General features: G+C 45.8%; 2 protein-coding genes across 9 annotated transcripts in view; both read left to right on the forward strand.

Moving 5' to 3' along the window:
- The window catches only part of LOC134089066 (tight junction protein ZO-2-like), an 87253-nt gene extending 72265 nt beyond the window's left edge, over nt 1-14988 (forward strand). For all 8 annotated transcript variants that reach the window (XM_062543361.1, XM_062543363.1, XM_062543358.1 and 5 more), the window contains 11 exons: nt 579-798; nt 1968-2152; nt 3486-3581; nt 4553-4632; nt 5406-5616; nt 6269-6369; nt 7268-7519; nt 9725-9841; nt 11495-11884; nt 12170-12255; nt 13152-14988. In XM_062543361.1, the coding sequence (XP_062399345.1) occupies nt 579-798; nt 1968-2152; nt 3486-3581; nt 4553-4632; nt 5406-5616; nt 6269-6369; nt 7268-7519; nt 9725-9841; nt 11495-11884; nt 12170-12255; nt 13152-13326 (1913 nt within the window). In that variant the 3' untranslated portion in view covers nt 13327-14988. The remainder of the gene's footprint in view (nt 1-578; nt 799-1967; nt 2153-3485; nt 3582-4552; nt 4633-5405; nt 5617-6268; nt 6370-7267; nt 7520-9724; nt 9842-11494; nt 11885-12169; nt 12256-13151) is intronic.
- A 1537-nt stretch (nt 14989-16525) lies between these two features.
- Nucleotides 16526-17500, forward strand: part of fam189a2 (family with sequence similarity 189 member A2) — a 22082-nt gene continuing 21107 nt past the window's right edge. Inside the window, exon 1 of the mRNA XM_062543366.1 lies at nt 16526-17284. Within this exon, the coding sequence (XP_062399350.1) occupies nt 16985-17284 (300 nt within the window). The 5' untranslated portion in view covers nt 16526-16984. The remainder of the gene's footprint in view (nt 17285-17500) is intronic.

A 17500-nucleotide genomic window follows, 5' to 3' on the forward strand; every position in this document is an offset into this window, starting at 1 on the left:
CCCCGGTTAAGGTCCTGATTGTTCCCTGTCACAATGAGTTCATTTGCTGGCTCCGCTAGCGGACTTTAAAGCTTACTTGGTGTTTCCATTCTTCGGCCGTCTTGAAAAGTCTTTCAGAGCCGGAGTCAGACAAGACTGCAGTGCTTCGTGATGAGAGAGCACGTCTGGGGATAATTTTACAATTTTAGTTTCGGACGGGAGCACAATTCAAAGCTGGTTTTACTCTTTGAACAGTGCCCACGACATGACAGAGAACCATTTCCAATCACTGTTGAACGACAGCCACTAATTAATGCTCTGTCCTCACAAGACATTAAACCGCTTGAGAAATTTTAAATGCCGTAAACACACTATGCATATTATTCCTATCCATTTTTAGCTCAACATTTTCCCTGGAGTTGTCTCCATAGATAGAGGGTGATAAACATCTCTCTCCACTCCATAGATTTGAAGTCATGGGTGTAAACTAGGATGAGAAACTAGGGGTGGCTGAACTCAGTGTGTGTGTGTGTCTCTCTCTCTCTCTCTCTCCCTTTATCTCTCTCTCTATCTCTCCATCTCTGTGCGTCATGCCCCAGTTTACGACGACATCCTGGTGTCTGGCCGCGGGGACTCATTCTTCATCCGGACCCACTTTGAGTACGAGAAGGAGGTGCCCCAGAGCCTGGCCTTCAGCCGCGGCCAGATCTTCAAGGTGGTGGACACGCTGTACGACGGCAAGCTGGGCAACTGGCTGGCCGTCCGCATGGGCAAAGACCACCAGCTGCTGGAGAAGGGCATCATCCCTAATAAGAGCAGGTAAATGATAATAATAATGCATTTTATTTATGGGCACCTTTCTCAACACTCAAGGTCACCTTACAAAATCAACAATAAAACACTCAGTCAAGAAACAAACAATTTCAGAAAAAAAACAGGCAATAAAAATAACGTCAAAAAATGATTTATATACAGAATAATACTACTAATAAAATGTGAAATTTAACCCAGGTGACCTGGGTTTACACTCAAGCCTCTCATAGCTACTAAAATGAGCTTACTAATAGATGCTTTAGCACACTTTATATTAGTTGTACTCAAGGACTGGACTTAAATGTAACAATACAGTATGTTTGTGGTTGTGGGTTTGGATTAGATTTACAGTATGTGTAGGTTTAGAATGTATAGCAACATATAAAAGTACATGGAGTTACTCAGTGCGTATGTGAGCACGCAGTGTTCATAATATAAAGTGGCACTGATGCTTCCCAGTGCACCCACACATCCATCAAGGCTGATCCCTGCTGGACGTGTTGTGTTCCCTCCTGTGTGTATTGTGCTGTTTGTGGCACAGGCTTGAATCTTAGGGCCAAATTAGTCGGAAGAATGTAGATGAGTGTCCAAAGGGAGAAGTGAGAAGTAGCAGGCTTGGATAAAGGCCGCATTAATCCCCTGACATATTAAATCAACAGGGAGGGAGCAGAGTGAGTGTGAGAGCGGCCGCCATTGCGTCTCAGTAGCGCCGCCGTGGGGAGACTGGGCTCTCTCTCTCTCCCCTGAGCCACACCGGGCCTTTCTGGGCTTCACTCCTTCTGCCCGTGTCTCGTTTTCTTTCTTTGTTATTCCGTCTGTTCAGTGTCATTCAGAGTCACTGTTTTGCGTGACACATGTCTACAGTGTTGTCATATCCTGTGATGTCAAAGTAGAGGAGAATAATATAACGGCAGTAATTAAAGTTCAAGTAAAGCAGACATTAGCAGACATTTTTAAGACAAAGTGATATGGCGGAGTCGAACCCAGACCGGTTAATTATCAGGTGGTTATCAGGTGGCTATGGCTGCTTCACCACACCTGCATTCAAGTGAAATAGTAATGAACCAGAGAGCAGTGGGGCAGTTAGTGTTCCAGAGTCTTTGAATGAACTACTTGTCTCTCTCCCTCTCATTCCTCCCCCCCCTCCCTCTCTCTCTTTCATACCCGCTCCACAGAGCCGATCAGATGGCCAGCGTGCAGAACTCGTGCCGGGCGACAGGCAGCGATCGGGCGGACTTCTGGCGTCTGCGCGGCCAGCGGGCGGCCAAGAAGAAGGACCTGCGCAAGAGCCGCGAGGACCTGACCTCCACCCCCGTCAGCACGCGCTTCCCCGCCTACGAGAGGGTGGTGCTGAGAGAGGGTGAGGGGCAGAGACACAGGGCTTCCACAATACAAAAATACATAATTATATATTATATATAATATTCATTATGTAAGAATACATATATGCCATATATGCACCGTAATTTCCCAACTATTAACCGTGGCTTATACATAGACTCGGCAAAACTTCTTCAGCTATGAGGTTGATACATGGGGGAAGTTAATATGGAATTAACATGGTTTTGTTTCTTTTAACTTGCATTAAACACTGTCCTACGGCTTATATGTGCTTATTCACAATGCTGCTAATACACAGGAAATGACTGCGTATACCAAGGCACTCAATTGATTTTGAACAGTAGATGCTTTTAAAATGAGTTTTTATTTGATGCTGTTTTATGATGCTTGTGAAGTAAAACTGAGAAGGACCGTAAATGTCCGTCAGTGGAAGACAGTGCTTCACTTGACTCCTCCACAGAAGTCCATAGTGTTAAGTGGAGATGTTTGGAGACAGGGACGCCCTCTGCTCACACAAGCACATTCAACAGAGAGGAGATGGAGCTTAACGCTAAGAGACAGACAGTGCAGACATTGACAGACAGATGCAGAGAGTAAAACCAGGACAAAGAGTTGTACAGAGTCAGGACCGTGAAGGCAGCAAGCATTTCTGAAAAAGAGACTGAGGGATGGGGGGGGGGTGAAGGAGGAGGGAAAGAGAGATGGAGAGAGTGATGATGAGAGAGAGAGAAAAAACAGAGGGACAGAGAGAGAGAGGGAGAGAGCACAGAGGCTGAGAGAGTCAGAGAGCTGTGAAGAGAAATGAGGCGGCAAGTGTACAGGGCAGCACTTTGCTATCGTAAAAGACAGTTTCAGACAGCAAACGCACCAGTGTAACGTGCTCGCGGATGGCCCGTATTGATTAAAGAATTAACAGCCCTCCTCCACTGGCCTAACTGCTCACAGAGGGCTGCATCTGTCTCATAGTCATCCCTCTCTCTCTCTCTCTCTCTCTCTCTCTCTCTCTCTCTCCCCCTCTCTCTGTGTGTGATGGTAAATAATCTATAAAGCACAAATCTATGTTGTACATGAATCAAGAAAACTGTGAAGCAAACTTTTATTTCCAGTCGCTCAGCATTTCATGGTTTCATGGTTTAAGCTGACCGTTTAAGTGACACGAATGGACAGTTTTTATTAGATGTTATACACTGCTTTTTATGTCTAGGGCAATTTAGACGTTTTTTTTTCTCCTTTATGGCTGACTCTACACCTATCACTTTTCATAAACTCCCCTTCCCTCTCTCCACCTCTCTCACTCTATCTTTCTCTTTCTCGCTCTCTCTCTACCTCTCTCGCTCTCTCTCTCCTCTCAGCTGGTTTCAGGAGACCTGTGGTGCTGTTCGGGCCCATCGCTGATGCTGCCAGTGATAAACTAGCGTCTGAGCTCCCAGACCAGTTTGTTGTTGCCAGTAAGTAACATTCCGTATATTTCTGCAGAGCTCTCTTTTATCATCAGCACCACGCCTTGATTACAAGTGCACTTTAACATTCTGCCCACTCTCCCCATTTGTCTCTCCCATCCACAGTGCTAGTGTTTGTCCTTAGTGAAGAACAATATTATCTAGGGGCATCATGTAAACAGTGCCTTAGACAGAGGCGAGGAAATACAAATCATGTTTTGGGAGGGGAGGAGGAAGTGGGAGTAGGAGTTTCCTCTTGTAAATATCTGAGTGGTGTGGTGGGATGAGTTCCACCTCTCTAAAAGTCATCTCTTCACCACATCCCCTCTGAATCGCATCTTTGTTCATTCACATGACACAATAACTTCTCTGTCTGTCTTGATGGATATTGGGACTTTCATCTGTCTGAGAGTATGGGATACAGGTTTCCAACCGTACTAATGTAGTTAGAAACTCTTGAATGAATAAATGTGTTCCAGTGAATTCTCAGACCACAAGTTTTGTATCAAAGCTCCTCTAGCAAAATTGGTTTCCTTCCTGTTCAAAGGCTAATAAGGTTTTACCATTTTAGAGAGAGATATCAAATGCCTCATGATATCCTTGGAAACCTACCTTTGTGATTAGAATGTAACCGTTTCCTTGAACTTGCACGTACTATGCACACAAATGACATTGTTATTCTTCCAAGGGACGTCTTCAACACGTTGAAGCTGGGTTGCACTTAGCTCTTTTCAGTGTGACTGTAAAGCTATAGGTGTTTAAAGTACTAAAGCTAAAAGCAGATGATTACATTAGGAATATCCCTGCCATATTCAGGTTACTATCTTGCTTGCAGCGTTGGCTCCATGATTGATTTGGCTGGTTGACAGTGGGCGATTGTGTCTTGGGTTGCCTCTGCTGTGTTGAATAACTCATGAAGTGAGTGGGGCTGCATTTCTCTCTGCCTGATTTGGGCTCTCTCTCTGTGTCTCCTCTCGTAGAAACCGAGCCCAAAGACGCCGGCTCAGAGAAGTCATCTGGGGTGGTACGCCTCAACACCATCAGGCAAATCATAGAGCAGGTAACTAGCACACACTCACACACACACACACACACACACACACACACATGAACAGATACATGCACATGCACATGCACATTCTCTCTCTCTCTCTCTCTCTCACACACACACACACACACACACACACACACACACACACACACAGACACACACACACACACAGACACACACACACACACACACACACACACACACACACACACACACACACACACACACACACACACACACACACACACACACACACACACACACACACACACACAGAGACATGCTTACATGGACATGCTCACAGACTTACACACACATAACACATATATGCATAGACACTGTACATCCACCGACGCACACATTTACCACCTGCATGGACACATGGACACACGCACAAACTCACCTGGGCGCAGGTCCACAGAGCCATGTTTTAGCATAAATGCAAACACGCTGCAACCAAAGGGAAGATTTGGCTATCAGCTCCATTTGTATAACTGAGCGCAGTGCTTTCAGCCTGACTACAGCAGAAAATAGAAACACAAACACAGAATGTCTGTCGACAGTACCTGAGAAGTCCCTGGATAATTGCTATAATTGCAACATGAAGATGTAAAGACAGCCAGTCTTCCGTTCACAGATTAGGCCTAGTTGTAGATTAAAAAGCTTTTTTTTTTTAATTAAATGTCTTTTTAGTCCGGGACTAGTCTTAATCCATGTTCAGGAAACCGACTGGTAACGTTTGTAATCTGCTTCTCTAATGCCCCCCCCCCCCCCCCACCCAGGACAAGCATGCGCTGCTGGACGTGACGCCCAAGGCGGTGGACACGCTCAACTACACCCAGTGGTACCCCATCGTCATCTTCTTCAACCCCGACTCCAAGCAGGGCGTCAAGACCATGCGACAGAGGATCATCCCCAACTCCAACCGCAGTGCCCGCAAGCTGTTCGACCAGGCGGTCAAGCTCAGGAAAACCTGCTCGCACCTCTTCACGGGTCAGTGCTGGACAGGACAGGGATGGAAAGAGTGGAGTGGGCTGCGACATTTTTTTTGTTTGTTTAAAGTATATTTTTGGGGGGCTTTTTGCCTTTATTTGTATAGGACAGTAGAGAGAGACAGGAAGTAAGTGAGAGAGATGAGGTGGGATAGGGAAATGTCCGCAGGTGGGACTCGAACCTGGGTACTCATGGGCACTCGGACCCGGTCATGGCACGAGCGCATTAGCCTGTTGAGCCACAGCGCCCCGGGCTGCGATATTTGTAAAATGTCTACACGCCATAAGCTTCAAACTTTTTAAAACTATGAACTACAAAGAGTCTTTTATCGTTTTAAGTTTTAAGAAACTTATAATGTTCTGTCCTGTTCACGTTTTTGTCCAGGTGGAAAAATATTGTACATACATGAATTGTAAAGTCATTTCTTTTGTCAACTGAACTGAATTTCACCAAAGACCATATGTTCAACTTCTCACAAAGCAAGCTGTTGACTGGCACAACATCATTATTATGCAGTTATTCTTTCTGTGATGGTGACCCATGATCTAAATATTCTTCTATGTTATCCTTCTCTATCCCTTCCTCCTCTGCCCTCCTCACATCCACCCTGCAATCTTTCTTTGGGCTATATGTGGCCGTGTTGCCTCCACAGCCACCATTGACTTAAACGCGGCGAACGACGCCTGGTACGGCAGCGTGAAAGACTCCATCAGGGAGCAGCAAACTCAGGCGGTCTGGGTCTCAGAGGGGAAGGTAAACACGGTGCTCACACACAGCGCCTTCTCTTCTCAAGCCCACACACACACACACACACACACACACACATACACACTCACACCACACACATTCACACACACCAACACACTCACACACTCACAAGCATGGCATACACACACACACACACAATTTTATAATAGGTCACCAGATATTCAATAAATGTTCTGATGTAAATGTCAATCACAGCAGTTCATTAATGATGGTAATGGACACAAATACTATACATGTAGAAAAACATGTTCATACACACACACACACACACACACACACACACACACACGCACAAACCACAACCTTTCGTCTTTGCATCTCTTGTCATTTAAGACTTCCTGAAACTTTTTCTTAACTTTCTCTGACATCCTATACTTTGGTAATCCTAGAGTACTCTTTAATGCCTGTCATTCAAAGAGAGTCTTATAGTAGTCATTCCTCCAGTTTCTTTTGCTAGTCCTGTTTTTTCTCTCTCCTACTCTTAGTAGCAGTGACTTAGTAGTCGCTAGTAGCTGTCACTCTGGGCATGCTCTTATAGTGTTTCATCCTTTCTTTGGTGGCTCCACTCTACAGCTTGGTTCTTTCTTTTTCTTTTTGTTTTTCTTCTTTTTCTTCTCTTTCTCCTACTCCTTTCTCCTTCTTTGTCCTCTTCTTCTACCGCTACTTCTACCTCTTCTACTACTTCTTCTCCTACTTCTCCTTCTTTTTCTTCTTCTTCCTCTTCTTCTTCTTCTCTTTCTTTTTCTCCTACTCCTTTCTCCTTCTTTGTCCTCTTCTTCTACTACTTCTTCTTTTCCTTCTTCTTCTTCTTCTTCTTCTTCTTCTTCTTCTTCTTCTTCGTTCACTCCTCTCTGTACAAAGATCCATCATGTGTCTCTTTTAGCTGGACGGGACGGAGGCGGACCTTGACCTCCACGACGACCGCATGTCGTACCTGTCGGCCATGAGTGCCGACTACCTGAGCGCAGACAGCCGGCTGGCCAGCGACTACGAGGACACGGCGGACGAGGGCGGCGTCTACACGGACAACGAGCCCGAGGGCGAGACGACGACGACCACGACGACGCTGCTGCAGAGCAGCCTGCTGCACGGCTCGGCCATCAGCCGCTCCTCTGAGCCGGTCATGCCAGAGGAGGTTAGACACACACACACACACACACACACGTGCGCGCACACACACACACATGCGCGCACACACACACAGACACGCAGACACACACACACACACACGCACACACATGCACATGCACGCATACACACACACACACACACGTGCACGCACACACGCACACACACTCACAAACGCACACACACTCACAAACACACACACACACATACGCACGCACGCGCACACACACACACACACACATGCACACACACATGCATACACACACACACACATTTGATTGTTTTACTTGTTTACTTGTTTTACACACCCTGATTAGCACAGAGCTAATCAAACACCAAAATCCACCAAATCCAAACCAATTTGCAAATGTACACATACACACATAGAAAACTTAAAAACACACGTACACACCACATACACACAGAGACATACATTCCATACACATTTTACAACGTCACATCTATGTTAATAATGCATGTACTCAGCTGATGCTAGCTCAATGGACAGTGACATGTTCATAGGAGAAATGAAGCTTGGATCATTTGCCGATGCTAAGAAGTAATGCTTCTGCCCTCTACAGTTCAATTTGATTATTGCAGTTAGGCTGTACTGCATTCCCTGAGAGGTCTCGTATAAGTACTGTATGTCTTTTGGAGGGAGGGTTTACAGAGGGATTGTACAATGCACAGTTGGAAGTTTCTAATATATAATTTGTTGCTGCTCCATATTGATCCATGAATTTAGTAGAAAACTGACTTAATTCTATATTTAAACACTGATTTTTTTAAAGACAACAGACATACTTTGATACACACACACACACACATGCACACACACTGACTCATACACACAAACTCTCTGACTCACCCCTGTATCCACTGCCCAGTTTCAGCTATCCAGGAACTGTGCCTGACCTCTCTGTAGTCCTATGGTAGCGGACCCCCCCTCTCGGCAGTGTTGCACGACTCCGAAAATAGACCCCACCTGAGCTTATTGCAGCATTTTCACATCTAAAGTGCACAACCTGGGACGGGGAACCTTAAAAGCCCACACTGGGGTGCAGCTGGTGCTGTGACAGCTTGCTAAGTGTAGCTTTAATTTTTAAGAGTGGGTAGCAGTCGTGCTGTAACTCCTCTATGGGCTAAGTGTATCTTTAATTTTTAAGAGTGGGTACAGTAGCAATCGAGCTGTACTCCTCTATGGGTGTTGTTACCCTCCACTGTTGGATGTTCCTTGTGTCATGTAATCAAATCAGCCGCCAGCAGCATTGCTACATCATACTTATTTTATTAACTGCAGTGTTTGGAGCTTTAAATGAACAAACATGCTCCGGCAAACGCAGTCTCTTGACTCTGACTCACCGCTACTGCCCAACTGCAGCGATCCAGGAACTGTGTTTGACCCATGCGTCTTCCTGTGACCAAACCCTTCCTTCCACTGCATCAACGGCAGAAATGGTTATGATGACATACTGCGTCCACGCCCAAGTGCATACTGTATGGGAGACCTTAAAAGCCCCCTACGGAGGTGTATGGGTCATGCTGGGACAACTTTCTAACTGCGCATTCATTTTTTAGAGACGAAAGGTAGTGGAGAACCATTTTCAACACAACAAAAAAGCCTTGGGCCCTCATTTGAATGCTGGGCAAAGTGCAAAGTCAGTCTAGAAAAATTCTAGCAAATGCATGAACGAATGGTATCATGTGGCTTTTTGCTGACCCACCGATGTCTGTGCTAAGGATCTTTCTCATGGTATTACATTTGCAAATATGTTTTGCGTAGGCAATAACCAAGCTTTAGCCAGACTTTAGACATTGCCCTTTGCACAGCGTTTAAATTATAGCTCTGTGTGTCATGCAATAAAGTGTGCTTACTATTTCTCCATCTCTGGAAAGGGTTACACAGAGTGAGGCCCTCCGTGGCTCACTTGTTTTGGAGAGGAACGTATGTGAGAAGTCTGACAATATTGATGTTTTAGCTGAGGCAGTGTTGACATCTCAATTTGTATCAGCTTTGGCCTTAAAAAGGAAGACACAGCAGATGTGTCAAACTGAAGGCAAGCTGTCCTCTCCTGCAGTCCTCTCCTTTGCTGCACATCTTCTCCTGTTCACCCTCTCCTCTCCTCTCCTCTCTCCTCTCCTCTCCTCCCCTCTCTCCTCTTCTCTCCTCTCCTCTCCTCTCTCCATCCACCCCTCTCCCTGTGCCTCTCAGATCCTGCGCCGGTGTAGCCCTGAGATCCGCAGCCGCGTCAGGAGTGTGGGGAGCAGGGAGGTCCTCAGCAGCGACCCCCCCGGCCCCATGTCCACTTTCCTGCCCGAGCCCCCTAAGGTGAGCCCGTCCAGACCAGCCCTGACCCTCCCCCTCCTCCTCCCCCCTCCCTCCACATCTGCCTTTGTCCCAGCGTGTCCTGGATCCTCCCACCTGGACCCACAGCCTCAGATGTCTCAGACCCATCCCAGCTCCCACTCAGGCACACTCCATTAGGCAATCACACAGCCTGTGGTGGGCTTAATTAACTGTGCCCAGCCCTGTGGAGAGGGATATAGGGAGAGGAGTGGGAGTAGGGGGGGGGGGGGGACGTTCGCCGCATCCATCCACCCACTCATGCACACACCTGCGCTCCTACACACACTCAGAAGGTCCACAGCCCGAGCTGCCCCTGTGTAATGACCTCCACGGACCTCCATCTGGTCCAGCAGATGTAGCTGCACAGAGCTGTGCATAGTGGAGGAAGATGCGCAACTCCTATCGTGTCTCCATAAGGTTCACTGAATGGCTCTTTGCGCTGTGTGTTTAAACACCAGTATCTCTTGAAAATGTTTCTGTTGTTTGTTTGTTTACTTCTTGTCATTGCTGCTGTTCTAAGAAGAAGAACATAATCTTCTGGAAGATACCGGTCCCTGCGGGGTCTGACTCATCCCACTGCAGCTCGGTGGAACACACCGGTACCTCTTTAGAACCCAAAGACTATGTTGCCATAGAGAACCTGTTCTAGAGTGCCACCTAGCCTTGTGCTGGTCCTTGTGCTGCTGTTTTACCCGTAGAGATGTATTTGTCTACAACTAGTCACTCTAGATTATAATACAAGAACCTAGTGTGAGGTTTGGCATCAGATAGATAAATACACCGTGGCAGTTCTTGGTGTAGATAGCACACATAATATCTCACAGTGCTTAACTCTCCACCCCAGGCCTGCCACTGTGCTTTTTCTAGACATTGCAACCACATTCAGTTTGGGACAACTCGCTGAAAACAAACATAGGACCACTAAAGTGAGTTAAAATATGACACCGACCAAATATTTGCCCATTTCGTCAGGTCATTTGAGCTAGCTGGTAGTATGTAGGGGCACTTCATCCAGCTGTCAACTTTAGACTAACGTTCTAACTACCTCATCAGAATGGCTCAATGAAATGTTCAGTGAACAAATACAACCACATGGTTTTGTTTTCACCGTGTGTATCCCAGAGACTGCACTTTACGTCAAGAGGAAATTACGTGGTTGCGATGTCGAGAATAGTTCAAGACAAGTGATGGGACAGACCACCATGTCTAAATTCTGCTAAAATCTTTAGGGTCACTGACTATGTCATAGACTGAAAGGAACGGACATGCCTGTTCTTGGTTTTAGAAAGAGTCAGTAAGTTCATACAAGATTCCGATGCTAGCCTTTATTAGTGTTGTCAGTTGTGTTTCTTCACTGTTGCCATAGAAGTATACATTTACATTATTGATTTAGCTGATGCTTTTATACAAAGTGACTTATAGCAAGTGAATAACATTCCAGCTACACTGCGCAGGAGACCATAGCTAGCAATTTCTACTGGATCTGCCAATACTGTTAGTAGAGGATAAGAGTGCCGGTATAAGTACTAGTAAAGTGTGATAGGAGGAGAGAGTGGTAGAAGAAGGAAGTAGAGGAGGGAGGAAATGGTAGTGTATGGTGAATTACTCTCTGGTGTTACTCTCTGGCTGCTCCAGGTGAAACTCCCTCCCCGGGACGACGGTCCGGTGCGGGGCCCCTCCGACTCCAGCAGAGGCTACGACTCTCATTCCAGCAGCCCCACAAGCAGCGACCACCCGCGCAGCCAGGACTCGCCCGGCGGGGGACGGCCCCCGCCGCACCCCGCCGCCGGCCTCAGGCCTTCCTCTGCGTCCCGGGCCTCTCGCGGCCCGCCCGTCGTCGACAGCCAGCCGCCGCCGCCACCGCAGGGGCCGGCTCCGGCTCCGGGCGGCCGTGAGCAGGCCGAGGAGACCCCCGAGGACCCGTCGCTCAAGTCCTTCCTGGGGAAGGTGCGCGCCTTCGAGAAGATGGACCACTTCGCCCGAGCGCAGAGAATGCTGGAGCTACAAGAAGCACAGAATGCCAGGGTGAGGGATCTGTCCCAGATGCGTGTCTGTCTGTATCTAAGTATACAGTGTATACTGCCTATACTGTGTGTGTGTGTGTGTGTGTGTGTGTGTGTGTGTGTGTGTGTGTGCGTGTGTGTGTGTGCATGTGTGTGTGTGTTTGTGCGTGTGCATGCGTGTCTGTGTGTGTGTGTGTGTGTGTGTGCGTGCGTTTATTTGTTGGGTAGTTAGTTGGTGATAATTCGTTTTTATGTGTAGGGCTTCATGTCAGATGTTTCTAAAACACACCTTTTCGCCCTTTTCCAGCTGGAGATAGCCCAGAAGCATCCAGACATCTATGCCGTCCCTATAAAGTCCCAGAAGTTGGACCACAGTCGGCCACAGCCCATCGGGTAAGAAAGTGAGTGACAGAACAAAGTGAGTGAATGTGACTGAGTGAATGTGAATGAACAAAGGATTGATTTTGTGAGAGGCAGCCCTCTCACTGTAACCCTGTTATAGTAGACCTAATTCTATAGCCTAAAGCTAAAGCGTTATATAGACTCCCTGGGCAGTCTATGTTGACTGCCAGAGGACGAGAGTAATACTGCCACAGCACCTGTCTGTAATTGACATAGTACTGACATTAATTGAGTAACTGTGCGTAACTTCATGTGCAGCATGTGGTTAGATGCTTTCCACTGTCATATGACCAGCTAGACTAGAGTATAGTTACAAGAGTAGCCTACATACACAGGCTCGTAGACTGTATGGTACAGTACATGCTCTCTTCAGGAGCACGGCAGCTGCTGCTGCTAGCTAAGCGAAAAATGTGGCCTATTGGCTAGTCTCAGTTTCAGATTCCTTCGTCTCTGTAGCATTTTGAGTCTCTGTGACGGCCAGTCATTAGCCTGGGTGAACCCAGACGAACCTCTTAGCAAATTTGACTTTGCCCTGCAGGTTGGTCTGGAAAGGATCCCATTGACAAATGACTAAAAGCCCAGGAATGTGTGCTGTCTTTGGAATTGAGTTAAGTGTAATTTCACTGCTGGTTACACGGAACACAGGCGTCAGTGGGCACATTTCCAGATGGACCTGCAGCGCAAATTCCAATTTGCAATCCGGTTCATCTGGGTTCACCTTGGCAAGCCAGTCATCAGACGTGGAGGCAAGCCTATGAGTGGCACTGGCATGTAATAGCAGACATTATCATTACGTAGTCAAATCCCTGAGATAGATAGCGAGGGCCCAGGGAAGTGTGTTTGATCAGATGAATGGTTCATTGGCGGATCTCTTTTGTGTCGTTCAGGTCCAGCTCTCGGCCCGAGCCGCAGACACCGCCCTCCAAGCTGCCCTACTCGGCCGACGGCCGGCCGTACCAGCCCAGCGAGGAGGACGATGAGTACCGTCGGCAGCTTGCCGAGCAGACGCGGCGGGGCTACTACGCCCAAAACGCACAGAAGTATCAGGACACTGAGCTGTAGAAGGAAAGAATGAAAGGAAGACGAGAGAGAGAGAGAGAGATAGAGAGAGAGAGAGATGAAGAAACACGCCCTGCTTGGCTCAGAACACGGCGACACCATTCCACTTGCCTGGCGCTGCCACCCAAATTTACACTGCACTTATTGTGGTCTGGGAACACTCTATTGGATTGCGATTGGCCGAGGGGTGTCACAAATGAGCATCGATCAAAATTACTCTGCAAATGTTTGGATCTTGTGTAAAAGTGTTATAGCAAAGACTGAGCTCTTAATAACATAGGAAAAGAGCCATTACTTGAGACTACAGTGTTGTTTCCAACCTCTTTAACGGCAGCCATTTTGTGGTGGTTGGATTTCGAATTCTAACAATTTGTCTAGATGTCATCTCCTGAACCACACCCCTCAAGATTGCTGATTGGTCCTATTGAAAATCTAATGAGCCATGGTCTTTCTAATTGAGAGTTTCCACACTATAATCCCAGCAAAAACGGATCTATCTGAGAGATAGTCTGGCAGCCCCAGGCTATACCATTCCACAGGGGCAATCCCCTAATCCCAAACTCCCCACCTTCCTGTGCCCCGCAACAATCTGCTGCTGACTTGGAAGCCCTCCTGCTTTTAAGTTTCTTCTCACGCATTTTTGTTTTCCTCATTTCTTTCTTGCTTCGAAGAAGTCAAACTTTCTGTCCTTGTGGATAGGATCTCAACTCTTTATGTCATTTTTTTCTATTGTATTTACTTCTTGACTTTTAAATTGTTTCTTTGTTGTTTCATCCTTTGTGTTAAATATCTAGGAACCACACATTTTCTTGCCTATGCAAAAAAAAGTTCAGTTTGTGCAGAGCGACTGAAATATATTGCCACGAGTCCCTTTTCACCTCATTAACACCTTAAGCCTGTCGTGTGCTACTGTATAAACTAGCATTTTCTTCTGTTACAATTATTTTTTGTATCTTTTACATTGAGACTCCACAACGAGTCTCCAGAATCTATTTGGAAAGGTCACAATACAATATAGCGTGTGTCCTTTGTATTCTTTTTACTTCTGTCAGCATTCCTTTCCTCATGGTTCTGAGTGTAGAATGGTTTAAATACAGTACACTGGATTTTGTTACAATTTTTTGAAGTGCCTTTTTACTTTATGAAATAATGTATAGAGGCTTGGGGACGTGACAATCCAGCCTTCTGGACTTATATACACTGCTGCTCACAAGCTCAAAACTAAGGGGAAAACAGGGAACTGACGACACCAAAACCTTAAATGCTGTATGCGCGTCACCCTCGTCCTCTGCAGAAATGAAACAAGTGATGACGAAGACGTGATGTTTCCAAAAAGAGGTATACATGAGAGTGCTGAGAGGTTGTGGATGCTTGTTTGATGCTGTCGTCACGAATCATAATATACTGTTGCTGTCTCAAGCGTACACTGTTTTTTCGGCTTGATTGTACGTTAGCCAGCTGTACCTCCACACATGGTTTTAAGTGCTTTCGACCTTCTGTTTTTTTAGTGTTTCTTCTTTATTGTCTTTATTTTTCTCTGATGGCTTCCACAGGTTGTGGAGAAACAATGTCGAGAGAGTGTTGATGACTGGACAAGTCTGTCTGGGTCTGTTGTGGAATTTCACTTTACAAACACCAAATAAATCAAGTTAAATAATCTTATAATTGCCTATGCCTGGTTTACATTATTAATGAAACTTTTACTGGTACTGTGTCCACTAGTGACTAAGGGTTGATGTTGTAAGTACAGTGTCTCCATAATCTTTTTTAAAAGGCTGAAGGGTTACCCTATTGTTTTACTCTACAAGCTGCCTTTTGTATTCCAAACCAGTTTGGTGTCTACCTACAAAGAGCTTTGCACTGACGCTCTATGTATAAAGAACAGATGATGAAATTAATAGCATAGCATTTTGTCATTATGAGCAAATTCTTATTTATTAACTGCAGACGGCAAACAGAATGGCAAGGGGCAAATAAGGAGTAAAGGTGGTAGCCCAAAGATCAAGTTTTTGTACCATTTATTTGAAATGTAGTACGGAACCCCAGAGGTATCATTGCAATATTGAACTTTTTTGGTATATCAAGAGAATGTGTGCTAATTTTACTAAATTGTGCACTCGTTTGTCGTTTCACTAAACAGTGGTCTTTAGATTGTGCACATCATTTATTAAATTAAATGATTATCATTTATTAATTTAAAATGAAATGTGCCCAGACTTTAAAAAAATAATAAATTGTGTGCTCATTTTACTAAATTGCGGCCTCGTTTGCTGAATTGTGCTCACTTTACTAAATTGAGCTCATTAGGCTATATTTTTTTGTAAAATAAGCTCACTTTATAGCCTAGACGACTATTGTCTTATACGATTGAGATAAAATAGAGTAAAATAGGATCAAATTAGTAAACTTAGGACATGATTTAGTAAAACAAGCACATATTCTCTCATATTGACTACACAAGATATCTTGCGATAATATCTCCAGGGATCCTTAGTGAAATCATAACATAGGCTAAGACTTTTATTTGGCGACTTTCTTACAATGACAGTCCAGCGAATGTGTTAGGCTACGTTGTTCAAAACCATTATGAAGCCTGATCCATGCTATGAAATAGGCCTGCGCCCTAGGGCCTAGGTTAATCATCTTCCAGACTAGGCCTATAGTTTTCAGTTCTGGAGAATTTCCATAATGCTTGACAAGGGTCTACGTATGGAGCCTCCAAAGGACCATGGTGGAAACTATATTTTTGGAAGTGGGGATTTGTTTTGTGGCCCTTTTGTGTTCTCTCGCAATATTCCCTCCCAACAAGTTCTGCGTTCCCTCGCCTGAGTCGCCTCTGTACTTTTGACGCAAAAGGGGCTCTAAACAGACAGAAGTAGAAGTCCTGCCATGTATTGGTTCTACCTGTGCGCACATGTGATTTCTCTACTGGCTGATCTGCCTGGCTTAAGAATTGTGATAATTTGAATTGGCTAATTAAGTGAATAGTTGGAACCAAAATGTGGCAAGACTTCCGTTCTGAAGCTAGACTTGTACACCCTCTAGTCTAAAAAGATCATTCCTACCATGGTCCTTCGGGGGCTCCGTAACCACTAGCTTTAAATTGTGATCTAGCCTTCATTTTGGCCTTTGAGCCCTTTAAAAGGAACAGGAAATAGTGACGCTTTTCATCAAATATTTATAGACAAACGTTTGCGTGCAGTAAACAGACCTGTTGCCCGAGGTGAAAGAACCCACAGAAAATGATGTTTATCACCAAACTCTAGCAGAGACCCTCAGGGTCAACCGTCAAGTAATCGTGAGATAAACTTAAAATAAGATAAAATATTCACACCCATTAATTGTCTTCCTTTTCGAAAACAAACGGGTTGTGTGGCCTATTCCCACGCGACCCCCACCCTCCGCCTTCTCTGTCCCTCTGCCAAAAAATGTGAAACGCAATCCGAGCACCCGGTCACAGAGAGGAGTTATTTTAAAACTTAAAACTCAGCTACCTCCGAAGGAAGGATCATGTAAGAAACAGCGCACGGACTGACCAGAGGGAGGAAGTAATCCTTGTTGTGCTACACACGGCTACAGAGAGTAAAATGAGCGAACGAGTTATATTGATGATCCTCCCTTGTTTAAGGTCTATTGTTCTGTTGCCAGTCGCGCGTCTCCAATGTCGCTGCCAGTAGTCCTGCCAGGATCGTGTTGTCGTGTTAGCAGGGTCTCGCTTGCACCTCCGCTGGGGGATCCATCATATAGAAGTCGCAGCCGCTGCATTCCCACCCCTGGATCTCGTATGCCTGGATCTCAGTCGCGGCTCATTCCGGCGCTGCTACCCGGCCGCCCGTTGCTCTCACTGGGATTGCTGCAGTTGGCTCTCGGCTGCTCCATGGTGGCGCTCTCCTTTGGGGCTCTTTCCCTCAGCAACTCGCCTCCTGTTCGGAATTCCTGCCCGTTCTGGGCAGGCTCATCAGTGCGTAAGATTTTAATAAGTGAACAGCATAAGTTACTGTGTGGACGCATGGAGAACTCACTGTAGCCTATCATGCAGTTGTAGCCTACAATAATCGAGTTTTAAAATGTAAACATTAGAGTAGGCCTACATTGTAGCATAAACGTCACTTGTAACAACAAATAGTCTAACTACATTTATGAAATCCATTTAATTTGTGATGTTCTGGCCAAGATG

Source organism: Sardina pilchardus, chromosome 8, assembly GCF_963854185.1.
Source record: "Sardina pilchardus chromosome 8, fSarPil1.1, whole genome shotgun sequence".
Classification (NCBI taxonomy): Eukaryota; Metazoa; Chordata; class Actinopteri; order Clupeiformes; family Clupeidae; genus Sardina; species Sardina pilchardus.